The 13,385-nt window shown below is 40.7% G+C and overlaps 1 protein-coding gene and 1 long non-coding RNA gene across 2 annotated transcripts; one reads left to right on the forward strand and one right to left on the reverse strand.

The window, feature by feature from the left end:
• The first annotated feature begins 50 nt into the window (after positions 1 to 50).
• Positions 51 to 3,496, forward strand: LOC135235953 (uncharacterized). The gene is made up of 2 exons (XR_010324469.1): positions 51 to 351; positions 827 to 3,496. It is a non-coding gene; the product is annotated as an uncharacterized LOC135235953 (long non-coding RNA).
• LOC135235951 (Na(+)/citrate cotransporter-like) lies at positions 711 to 11,813 on the reverse strand. The gene is made up of 12 exons (XM_064302038.1): positions 11,680 to 11,813; positions 9,418 to 9,546; positions 8,677 to 8,813; positions 7,606 to 7,790; positions 7,108 to 7,282; positions 6,163 to 6,285; positions 5,780 to 5,992; positions 4,730 to 4,833; positions 4,042 to 4,160; positions 3,638 to 3,799; positions 2,894 to 3,031; positions 711 to 2,375 (listed from the first exon to the last, which is right to left on the reverse strand). The coding sequence occupies exons 1-12, from the start codon at positions 11,779 to 11,781 to the stop codon at positions 2,250 to 2,252; spliced, it is 1,713 nt and encodes a 570-aa protein (XP_064158108.1). The 5' UTR covers positions 11,782 to 11,813; the 3' UTR covers positions 711 to 2,249.
• Positions 11,814 to 13,385: the final 1,572 nt, after the last annotated feature.

Consider the following 13,385-nt stretch of genomic DNA (forward strand, 5'->3'; position numbering starts at 1 on the left):
TAATATCGCGAGCCTTCACGAAAATACGTGCATTTCCAAAATGCAGACACTGGATGGAGCCATTTTCCTAAGAGATTTGAAAAGTCTCGTCAGCATGCAGTGTGCCTAGTACATTGTGTTTACTTCTGCGCTTCTGATTGGATCCCACAATAATATGTTGGCAAAGCCCGTACAATAGATTGTTATAATAAATAATTTAATGGGCTCTTCGTTCTGTTAAGAAGATTCTGTCTTCATAGGTCGTGGGTTGCTTGTAATAACCTGTTGCATATTGAGAAATGCCATTCCTGGGGAACACAGACTGGGAGATGTGGGGTTTCTCTGGGTACCAAGCAAGCTGTCTTATTCGCCGTAAGATATTGAATTATGTATCTATATTATAGTGTTTGATTTAACTATACATATTGTAACCATGCGTAACAAACTCGGAGAAGTGGACTGACCAGAGCCTAGAAATAGCATTCCCCTTTTATGAATATGTTTAGATGCATAAATGCAGTGTTGGGACAGCATTCTAAGCTACCAGTTACTCAACAGAAAAGATAATTTCTTAACTAATGCCATCGCCTGATTCATGCTAACTAAGCTACAAACTACATGGCAAAAGTAGCTACATTGATGCTACTTCAGGCCAAATGTTATAGGATGTGACTCTAAGGTTACATGTGAAACTGCCAACCGTCTATCAAACAAATAAATAGGCAACAAACTGTTCAAATAAACTGTTTATTATTAAACAGAAACCAAGGAAATTATTAGCTGTGCTTTTTTGCATTAGTATATTGGGACACTTGTCTGTAAGGACTGTCTCTGCCTGTCTCCACAGCTGCCATAAGGGTCGACTCGCCTCATCTCCGTAATGTTGATTCAGAATCAGTCATCAAAGAAAACTGGTGAAAAACACCTGCTTCATTGTGTGTGTGTGTGTGTGTGTGTGTGTGTGTGAGTACCAAAGATAATAATGAATGAAGTACTATAACTAATGTAATTATATGGTGTGTGTTGTTTTGCTACACAGTACATAAGCATGCTGGTAGATCAGCAGTAATTTTGACATTGGTTGTCATAAAGCCTACTTCTAATCTCTTTTGCTCAATGATGATCATTGAAATAGCTGTATCTAGAAACTATAATACACTGTACAGGCAAAGCAACAAACTCATCACAACAGGAAAAATCTTTGAATTACCCCATTTTAAACATTTGGTTTACTGCGTGGGAACAACATAGAGATGCTATTATCAGCAGTAACTGTTCATTAATAAGTAAACAACCTTGTGCTACCTTATTTATAGACATTTCCAAGGCCTTTGATATAGTTGACCACACCCTCAAAATGAAAATATTATGGGTTGAATTTGAGCAGCTTCAAAATGGTTTTCCAATTTTCTTTCAAGTAGAATTCAGGGTGAAAATGTACACAGACATAGATCCCACTTCTTAGAAATTACAAAAGGGGTCCCTCAGGGCTTCATCCTGCGTCCAGTATAATTTAGGCTACTATTCGTATGAACAATCCCGTTCAAGCTTTAAATTATTGAAGCTCTAATACAGTATCTATTTATATGACACCATTCTTTTTTTGGCGTACCTGTTCCCTTGCAAAGGGCTTCCAAGGGCTCCAGGATGCATTTAATTCTATACAGTCTGCTATTTTGCTTTGTGACCAAAAGCAGGCTCATCTTCACTACTTTTCTTTACCTGTTTTAGGCCATGGAGACACGCTTTACATGCACCACCATGAACATTCTACCCACCACTGGGATTTTTAGGAACGATCTGTATGAACATCATTTTCACTTTGCCGAAGCTTTTAGAAATGAGCAATAAATTAATCTTTAGGCACATTATGGCATGTTGTTAGAAATCTAGATAACAGACCACAAAGTGCACATCATTAAGAATTTGCACCAACATATTCCTTCATTTTGTGTATATTTGGATATTCTAACTATTTGCAAAAGTCAGTGGCTTCAAGTTGCAACAAAACTTGAAATTGGACAGTGATAGCTAGTTTTTGTATGGTCCAGTTTTTCTTGCAGTTTTACATATAAGGACATGTGTTTTCAGTTTAAAAAAAAAAAAAGCTTGATTTCAGGATTCCAGTGAAATGCCCCTTTATCCAGTGACCCAGAGGCATCCAGCGTTTCATTACGCCCTAGGAGAGGAAACTTGTCGGAGAACCAGCCCTGTAAGTGTGTGCTACGCCTCCCTGTGCCCTCTCTGGCTCGGGCCTCAGACACCTGGCCTCATACTCTGGTGATGTTGGCCCAGGTTGGGAAAGAGTCCAGAACGAATACAGCCCTGCCCCAGGTGTTAATGGCCAGGGTGCAGCACAGGATTCCAATAATGTTCATCACAATACCAGCCTTAGCCTGAAGAGAGAGAGAGTGAGAGAAAGACAGAGAGAGAGCGCGAGCAGGGGGTAAGGGGGGCAAGCATAATATTGTATGAAGAGTCACAGGACTCAGGGTACCAGAACCCCTCCACCCTCTTCTCTACAGCACCCATAACCGGCAGTCCTCATGTCTGGCCCAGTACATCATGGTGAAGGTGAACTGCACATGATAGTCCTTTTTCGTATTTCTCTTCTTTTTTCCATTTTAGTTATCATTATTATTTTCTATACTCTTTATGTGAAGAAAAGGGGTCCTCAAATAAAATTTTTATTATTATTGTTATTATTATTATCTGTACAAGCGTGGCTAGGTTATTTACATGTAGTGCATGCAAAGAAATATACAGTACAGTATACGTGAATATACTTCTTTTTTATTTGCTCTCTAGTGCTTTTTTTAGTGCTTGTATTTACTCGACTGCTCTATGCAGACATACTTGACCTCAGGAGTGTATAATATGTGTGGATGTGATGTGGACGTGTGCAGGCTCTCACCATGTCAGAGGCCTGAAGGTAGCCATAAGAGAAGACGATGGCATTGGGGGGCGTGGCCACAGGCAGCATGAATGCGAAGGAGGTGCTGAGAGTGCAAGGCACCATGACATACAGCGGGTTCAGCCCAATAGACTGTGACTGTAACGCACAGAAAGACAAATATTACATCATAGCCAATACACCTGGGTAGCAGACTAGAGGCGTAAACCTGTGGTTGATTGGGTACAGTTTGACCAAAAACACTGAAAATGAATTGCATGTTTATTTTTGTGCTCAGTGCACTGTAATCACTGGGGCAAAATTCTTAGGTTACTGCAGACATATGTAATTGCTTCTCATCTTTCAGTCGCTGAAAGGGTGCACTTAAGTTCTCAGTCTGTTTGATCTGACTCATTACACACATGCCCAAACAGGACAGCTTCATACACACATGTGCTTGGGAAGTAGGTATACATTTGGAACACTCATATGTTATATACACTTGTCCTCCAAGATGGTTTTTCATGACTAAACCATCAAGGGATGGTTCCCATAAATATTAATACACCATGCCTGGAATGTTTTTGGAACTTGTTTGGAACAATAAAGACCTGTTTTAAGACTCTTGATGGATGTCCTTGTCATAAAATGGTCTCATAGCCAATCACATTGCTCAGTTGTTTCACCATAATTTAAGTCAATGAGAAACCCCTGTAAGAAACTCCAGTGACAATCTAGCCAATCACAGTGCTTCTACAGGCCTACCATGGAGGCAAGGATGGGCAGGAACAGTGTAGCTGTAGCCACATTGCTGGTGAATTCTGTAAAGATTGAAATCAGGAGGCAAAGGATGATGACGGTCGCCCAGGGGGGGATGTTCTGCAGGGGCATCAGCTGAATTCCCAGCCACCTGGACAAACCGGACACCTGCAGGGGAAATACATGCACACATAACATAACATAACATAATGATGAGAACAAGCCATTCAGCCCTGCAATGCAGGCCACACACACACATACTGTATAACGTAACAATGTCGTAAACAGGCCATTCAGCCCAACAATACATGCCTCACACACACACACAGTCAGTTTAGAGAAAGCACACGCACTCAGCTTAGAGAGAGCACACACACACACAGGAGTTCGGACCTCTCTTCAGGACCCACCTCGCTCCCTTTGGCCAGTGCAAAACCCCCACCAAGAAGCAGAACAATGTTCCAGGGCAGTTTATCTTGGACCACCTTCCAGGTGAGCAAGACTGACGGGGATGCAGAGATCTGGGACCCTGTGGATGAGCGCAATGTTTCAAACAGACTTTGCTAATTCAACATGGCAAGACAATTCTCATAGAAATTATGTTATTAATTTTGTTACTGTTGTGATTGAATTTGAACACTTACATTAACATAAAAACAACAAATCAAACAAGTGTAATTTGTAGCATATGGCATTTTTTTTAAAAACATTGATGTTGCATATTGTAATTGCACCATAATCTTGTCCATGTTTGTGGTAGGCATGCTGTAACAAAGAATAATGCCAATGCAGAAATTAACTGTCCATCTTTAAGTAAACAAGCTTATCTCTTTCCCAAATATGTCTCTGTGTGTGACAATATCAGGTGAGGTGTGAAGGCATGTGTGTCTGTGTGTGCGTATGTGTGTGTATGTTGGTATGTGAGCATAGGAAGTATGTTAGTGTGTGTGGGCGTGTTTGTGAGTGTGGGAGTGTGTGCGTGTGCATCTGAACATGTGTATGTCTGCATGTGTGTGTGTACATGTGTATATGTATGTGCATGCAAGTACTTGTGTCTGTTTGTGTGTGTGTGTGTGTGTGTGTGTAAGCTTGGCTGACCTGTGTCAGGGCAGGGGGAGTATAAACTGAGCCGGGGTGCTTTGGAGGGAAGGATGAACAGCAGTACAGCAATGAAAACAGCTACTGTGGCATCACTCACATACCTGCAGAATCAGGAGAAAAAGATGAAACCTTCCCACTACACAGATTTAGACAGACCTTGGCATGTGTGCAGATAGCAAAGGCTATTAACCATAGTGACAAATGCTTCTTTCTGTTTGTTTTTTTTTCTTCTAACATTTGATTTTATTTATCATGTTTGGGTCTCCTTCAAAATATATGTGTGGTGATAGGCTAAGGATGAAGAGTCAAATCAAATCAAATGAAATCAATCATTTTTTTACATAAAACTATCAGAAAGATGCTTTATAGAGTAACAGAAGGGCAAAAACCAGGCCAGAACCACATAGTGCAAGCATATGAGGTTGGGTGCTTTGTGGTTTGGGTCTGCATCTAATTTGACTGTACTTCCAACCATAATTGCACACCCAGAATTGTAAAGGGCTGTTTATGGCTCTTATTTAGAAACTTAGGGCCCTATTTTTTCTCCATATTATTTAAAATTACTGATGGTCACAGAACGTCATTACCACATGTCAAAATGATATTTCAAATAGGGGAGAACTGGCAGAATTGTAGTAATTTTCACTTTTTACTGAATTATTTAGAATTTAGAATCAAAAGCTGTGAAATTTCACAACAAAGAATGTGCAACTGTGTTGTGTGAGTGTGTCTGCGTGTGTGTGCGTGTGTGAGTGTGTGTGTGTGTGAGAGAGTGCAAGTTTGAGTGTGCATGCTTCTGTGTGTGTGAGTGTGTGTGCTTCTGTGTGTGTGTGTTTGAGTGAGTTTGAATGAGTGTGAGTGTATATGCGTCTGTCTGGGCATTTGTGTCTATGTGTGTGTGCGTGTGTGTTTGTATGTGAGTTTGTGTGCGTATGTGTGTGTTTGTGTATGTATGTTTGTATGTGTCAGTATGTGAGTGAGTGTGTGCATCTGTGTGTGTGTGTGTGTGTGCGTCTGTGTGGGTTTGTGCATTGGAGGTGTTTTTACCCTGCATTGTCACTGAGCAGACTCCTGGCCCAGCCGGTGGTGAATCCTGGATCTCGGGTGAACCAGAGGAGGACGAGCAGGAGGAAGAGCGCCAGCACACTGCCCTCCCCAAATGACATAGGGCCCAGCCGGCGGAGCTCGTCCCGGACCACCCGGTGCGCAGTCACCTCCTTATCCGATTTCCTCACCCCACAACCCCACGACTTCCTGAAGCTGCAGAGCCACACACAGGGTTTAGGAAAAGAGAAAGGAAAGGGTAGTTTAGTGGACATTCACTAAGAAGACTAAGACTAAGGGCATGTTCCTGTTTTCATTAATCTTGTAAGAAAAAAGCCAATCCCTTTAGATCAGTGTATAGATCAGTGTATTGTCTGCACACTCACTTCATTCCCATGAAGATGAACTGCAGCCAGAACCAAGCCATGAAGAGCATGAGAATCATGTTGGGGAAAGCAAAACCGAACCATGATGCAAAGTTGATGACATCACCATTCTTAGGGAACAGCCTAGAGAGAAAATGGAAGAAATTAAGAGGTAAGCAATATCCTCCAAAGACCCGGCAAAAACATTTTGTGCCCTGTAGATTCCGGTCTTAATCAAGAACCGTATATTCTACTATGCTTAAACCTACACTACAAGGGACATTCAATAAAAATAAAGTAAATAATATGTTTTTAATTATTTTCATGGTAATATAATTTTTTATCATCTAAGACATGAAAAACTTTAAATACTTTAAATACTTGTGGCATCTATTTTATCTAAATGTATTAGATTGTAGTTGCATGTACTACACTTCAATGTACATGATGCACTTAAACTGATTCTAAGCCCATTACCAGATGGAGCAGGATCCACAAAGCATCATTTAATTGCTGCTGTGAATCTCATCTTGATTCCAATATCTTTTCTGTTACATCATGTGAAGCTAAGACCATTTCACTCACCTCATGGTGCCAAATAACCATCTGTAACCACGGCATTATCTTGAATCACACTTCCATACTCATAGTGACTATTAGTGCTTTGAAAGAGCAGTAATTATACAATGTAAAACCAAACTGGTGACAGAAGCATTTTTAGGACATGGGGTGATGACGAAGAAGGAGCACTATACCCTTAATTATTGGGCAACAGTCACTGTTATATTAGCATTTAGGTATTAGACGACTTACACAGATTATATTTTTACCTACAATCAATTGATACAGCTGGATATTTGAAAGGATTTAGATTAAGTACCCTGTCTAAGGGTACAACTGGCAGTACCCAAGCTGGGAATTAAAGTGTGACACATAACCAAATGTAAACTCTGTGGATCCACCTACTGGTTCACCTGGCCCTGGAGTACCAGGTTGGGCCCAGTGCCGGTCAGGGTGGCAGTGCCCCCGATGCTGGCTGCGTAACACACGCTCAGCATCATGCCTTTACATATCCTTCTCTTCTCTGCCGCCTCTTCAAACGGCATGACCTCTTCATACACACCTGACCCATTCACCACCACTATGAGAGAAAGAGGGGAGGAGAGGGAGGGAGAGAGGGAGACGGAGGGAAGAGAGAGGAAGCGAGGGGGGGAGTACTGTATGTCAATTCTAGTTTGTCTGTTAATATCATTTGATCTCAAGTTAACTGTTAATTACATTACTTAAGATTACTTTGCATTAATTTACATTCATTTGGAAGTATGTCTAGTTCACAAAAAGTACATCTGTTTTAAAATTTGGCTATTCAGAGCAGTGCCATTGAAAATAAATTTTGTAGGAAGTGCCAGAATGTACTGTAGGCCTGCTTAAAACTACTAAATATCCTGCCCTGCTTCTGCTCACCCAGTTCTCTTTGTTTCCCATATTCCTGCTCCCCCTCCACAGTGAGGTGTTCCGGCACCTCCTCCTCCCTATTGTGTAGCTGCATCAGCACAGCCTGGACGACCGGCACCATCATAGCGGTGGTGGCGGTGTTGCTGATCCACATGGACAGGAAGGCGGTCACACACATGAAGCCCAGCATCAGGCTGACGAGTGAAGCACACACATTCAGTCCCACACCAATAACCTGCACCTGGGAACTCCCACAGGTAGCTACATGAGATTTCTCACTGAACAATCTGTTCCACCCCTACCAGACTGGCTTCAGGGCTGGTCACTCAGAAACTGCCCATCTCTCCACCATCAGAGTGAAAGCACCTATCATTTTCTCCTGATCCAGTCCTACTGAACCTTTTTGCAGCTTTCAACACTACTGACCATCAGCTTCTTTTTTCTAACCTGACCTCACTCAAGATTTCTTAAGTGAACCAAATCTCTAGATGGTTCTTCCTGGGGCTTCCTGGAAGGGTTGCCTGTTTCACACCCAGGGCCTTCCTACAGACATCACCCAAGGTTCCATACTTGGCCTCCTCCTCTTTTCCCTTGGCTCCTTATCATTTACTTTGTCTTTAAATTCTTCATTATCTACCAACAAGTTAGTTTTGGTGGCTAGATGTCTACACTTATTAGGAGCCTACAATTAGGAGCCTATTGATTCAATTTGATCAGTATTTGATCAGTTGAAAAATGTTGAACCACTTTTTAAGTAATCATTTGCGATATAGCACAATAACCATAATGCAAACATGGGACTTTTATTCTTCATGGCATTGATAGCTATTTCTTAACAGGATAAATAATTGCCTAAAATATGAATAGTGTCTAATTAAGACAAATGTACTGTACAACTTTTTGGAATTGTTGAAGCAAGCTAGCATTCTCCAAAGCAAGCATACTTGCAGACCTATCCCCACTAGGTCAGGTCCCATTTGCAGGTTGTCTTACCTTCTTTTACTCTATTCTATTTTGTCCCTCCGTGCCATGGGTGGAGAAGGGCAAGATAGCAAGATAGCCTTGTTGGTGGTAACTCACAATGCTGGTCGGTCCCCAACCAGGAACAGCACCCGAAGGGCAATGCGTTTGTGCAGGTTCCAGTGCTCCACTGCCACGGCAACCACCAACGTCCCCACAAACAGCATGTTGGTGTCCTTCAGGTACTGCAGACATACCTAGAGAAAGAGCCACCAGAAGCGCGATCAGCACAAGCAGGGACGAGTGCTCATTTTCGCCTCTACACGAGCCAGACTGGGCAGTGGAAACAGGTCATTACAGTGACGCAAATGTCCCTCTAATGATAAATCTGAAATTGCTTCCTGTTGACCACAACAGGGAATTTATTATCATTACATGCACCCATCAATCCACTTGCATGCACTTCCCATGGGCAAAGAAAGTGCAGAGCAGTGATTGTTTATAGATTCTATTTTTGGATACGTCTATCCTTATTGTTCGGTTCATTGTTGTGGGCATATCATGGTGTCACTGATGTGCAGGCACTTTTATTCCTTAAAATCAAAAATATTTTTGAATTTTGTAGGCATCCTTTTACATATTTTGCTTTTTTATCATACCCTTTCCTCCCCAGGTTAGAATGGCCTAAAGAAATTCTGTGCAGTGGTGCTCACCTTGTACAGTGGTGCTTACCTTGTGCAGTAGTGCTAACCTTGTGCATTCGTGCTCACCTTGTACAGTGGTGCTTACCTCGTGTAGTGGTGCTAACCTTCTGCAGTGGTGTTAAGCTTGTACAGTGGCACTGACATTGTGCGAGCTTACCTCTTTGGATCTCATGATGCCGAAGACAGGAAAGAGCACAGCAGGTAGCAGGGCTGTGACAGCCAATGGCAGGGCCTCAGTGCACCAGTAGACTGCCATCAGCATGATCACATAGGCACAGTCTGCCTCCTGCAGGAGAGGAGGGAAAAAGCATTAATCAGGACATGCTGCATTAGCCATAGCAATTATACTCTGGGTACAGGTAAAGTACATGCAAAACCAGCTAAAAAAGACCATCACTGTACCATTTCAGTTTATTATTACCATAAATCTGTGATCTGTAAATGTGCCAAACTCAGCTATACCCCATATGTATGAACTCACACAAGGCAAACAGATTTACAGAGACTGTTATCAGACTGATATGCTGATTTCACTGGGATGCCTGTGAGCTTCGAATGAGAATTTTGCAAGATGCACTTTTCTCTACCGCCTGCTGTGTAATGCTCTGATGCCTCTGATATCTCTTGTTTACTTCCACTGGGTTTCCTCATTGTCAGTGCCAAGATATTATTACCGTGTGTGAGGTGTAAACAGTACCACTACATTTAGGGAACTAGACAATGGCCAGTTCCTTACAAGATGTACCAGACAGCTGTGTCATTATAGAGGTAGGAGCGCACTATGCCATTAAATGCACCTGTCTCCTTTCAACATGTAAAGAAAGGCCTGACCTGTTATCCTACGCAGGCTGCGGTCATGTTGTGGTGTTGACTCATATCTGATTGAGCAGTGACCAGTGAGTTTGCATGCACGCGCACACACACACACACACACACACACACACACACACTGAATTTCATCTAAACAAAATATTCTTTAAAAAAATGTTTTCAAAACTTCTGAGTAAATTACTGATTATCAGATAAATCCATATGAGCAAAATAGATCCCATACAATCTTAAGATGGTCCAACAAAATGCACATAAAACCATCAATATCAAAAATAACAGACCACTTGATAGGGAACACTGCAATACTTCTCGAATTTCTTCTGAAGACTAATTATTGCTCTCTATACAGAAATATGTACTCAGTATATTTTTAGTTTGTATCAATTATTTTTCATTTAATAATGCCTCATCCTGCATCTTCAACATCATATAGAGTGTATTTTTTAGCAGTACATTCACTCTATTATTGATTATAATAACAAATAATATTGCTTGGCTAAGATGCTTGATGTGATTATTATAGATTATTTTGGTAATACTTAACTGCTTGTGAAAGATGTCTGGTGTGATTACTACAGTAGTTATTTTGCTGGTATTACTTCATTGTAGCACTATGTTTCTCATTAATAAACCACACAATCTGTTTGACATTAAGATTATTTAAAGTAAATAGTTAACCACAATGTCTCATTACCCCAGTAGTTCTGAAACTCAGACCCCCCCCATGTATGCTGGTGTTTATTCCAACCACAATCGCAATACCATAATTTTAACAGGCTGATCATTAAATAGGTGCTTTTCATGTTTGAGTACGGATGTTATCTTTATGTGCATAACACTGTGTATGTAGAGCCCAGCAATGATCTATAAGAGCTAAAAAAAATATTTACATACATAGCAAATTACTTTTCAGCAGGTGAAGGAATCTGGTGATGGAAAAAGGATTATTTAGGCTTTACACCCACAGAGGGAAGGACCTTCAAGATAATCATGGGAAATTAGCTAAAAACACACCTTTCCCTTTTATTCCTTGATTCAGAACACTCGGTCTGCTGCCCACCACTCCACATGTGTATGGGCAGGCCGTCTTTCTGTTCACTGTGTAGCCCCACTCCTGAGACTCCTGGAGTTGTGACCCCATCACAAATGTCTGTGGCCCTAAATGACTGAATTGAGTGTTTATGCCAGCGGTAGGCTCTGTTGTGAACATGCATTAGTCCCTAATGTTAAATGCAAAACACCTGTGGGCGTTTCATGTGAATTACCTATTTTCACACATGTAGCAGGTATATGTCCCACACGTGATATACTGTATGTAACTGACCAGGTGTTACATCAGGTGAGCAGTAAGGAGTTAGATTGTTCGATACACTGATAGATACACTGTTATAATCCCATGCCTGATTTACTTATTATCAGCACATCTACTACATATAGTTTTTTCAAAAACACCTTGGGACTGAGATTAATTCAAGAGCATGCATCTTCCTCTCTCTCGCACTTCACTTTTCTTTTCTTTATAATGTTTCTTTGTTTCTGGACACAAAAACAAATGTATATAAAAAAGAAAGAGAGCCATTGTACATACCATGGTTCTGATTAGCAGTGGTAAAGGGAGAAGAAGAAATGGGGTAGAAAACAGAATGATCCCATTCTTCAGCTTCCAAAGCGCTTTCAGGAATGGTGTCATCTCCAGATGGGTGAGGGCCAATGCAGGCAGCGTTTGAGGCTCTGCAAATTCAAGAGCTATTTACTTGACTGGGCAACAGGTGAGTCAGAAAAGTAGGAGGTAACTAAACAAGTTTCTCACCTCTGTAACCTGATGCTTTTCAGTCACATATATGTGAGTTGTTCCAACGTAGTTAGCATTACAATGCAGCACCCATCCCCACACATTGACGAGGCTACTAATTTGAGGGAAACTTTACCATGTAAGTATTTAGCCAAATCTCCACAAACTATAACATTGAACATCAACGAAACTTCAGAGATATATGGTTCTTTTTCTTGTTATTTACTTTGCTTGACTCCTTGTGCTCTTGCAGGAAGAAGCCACATTTTTTACCTTTCTGAACCTTGTAAATGATAAACATACTCCATTCAATTGACTATTAGCAGCCTCTATTTGATGATGTTTCTTTACTTTGTGATTGGATTCCTTACTGAAAAATCCATTGAATAAAAGGTCCTGTGAAGCATGTTAACTCTTCCATTTTCCAGTTGCTTTACTCCTAGTAATTAACAGGCATGCCTGAGCTAGTCTCTTTTTTAATTTGTGGATTTAAATCAATATGAGGTCAAACCAAAATAATTAAATTAATGATTTCCACAATATTTTACAAAACTTTGATGTTACAGATTGATGTTATGATTATATACTGTTTTATACCCTATCATTATCACATGCCCATCTTTGTACTAATCCAACGAATAGATACATCACCACCTTACATCACCATTGTTTAAGTAAACCAAGCCTCAAATTATCGATATACCATAATACATGACTGAGAGTGGCACTCCCAGTCTAATCCAATGCCTCATAATTTCTACCTTACACTGCACAAAGGTCTGGACAGAGTACACATTGACCAAGGATAAGATGTTGTCTTTAGCTTGTAGGTAAAAGTTATATATGGGTATAATTACAACAATGAAGAAACAAACACTGAATATTAAGATAATCTTAGGCCTACAGTAATACCACATAACAACTGGCCCTTGAGGCAGTTGGAATGTTAACCCTCCTCCCAGAAATATATCCAGACTCAGTGTATTTACCCACAATCAAATATAAAACTGTTTGTTTTATTCAATGGGAGCATTTTAAACTTATAGCTCATAAATGTATAGATTACCATCTTGGAAATTTACTGTCACACTTTTTACCAACCCTTAGTCCCTGGAAATATTGAGGCATCGTGGCACATGATCAAAACAACTGTCGTCACTTAGGGCTAGAGGGCTTAAGGGAAACTTTACGGCCTTAGTATACAAATGTTGTGAATGTTACCTGTCTTAGATCGGCATCTTGTGGATATTTTCAGAAATAAAATCTGATTCCTACAAAGTTATCATTAAACTGAGTATAGTACAAGAACCTTTAAATGTTAGTACAGTACAAGGACTGTTACAACAGCCCCTGGTATTGAGATAACTGCAGTTACTGTTGCAACACTAGTAAAGTAACTTCAAATTCCTGATAATTCCCTTTTCCTATTATTTAAACTGACAATTAAAGCATGTCTATGGGTGTCTGACCACTTTAGACAGATGCGGCTAGTACTGGTGATA

The sequence above is a fragment of the Anguilla rostrata genome, chromosome 12 (genome assembly GCF_018555375.3).
Source record: "Anguilla rostrata isolate EN2019 chromosome 12, ASM1855537v3, whole genome shotgun sequence".
In the NCBI taxonomy this organism is placed as follows: domain Eukaryota; kingdom Metazoa; phylum Chordata; class Actinopteri; order Anguilliformes; family Anguillidae; genus Anguilla; species Anguilla rostrata.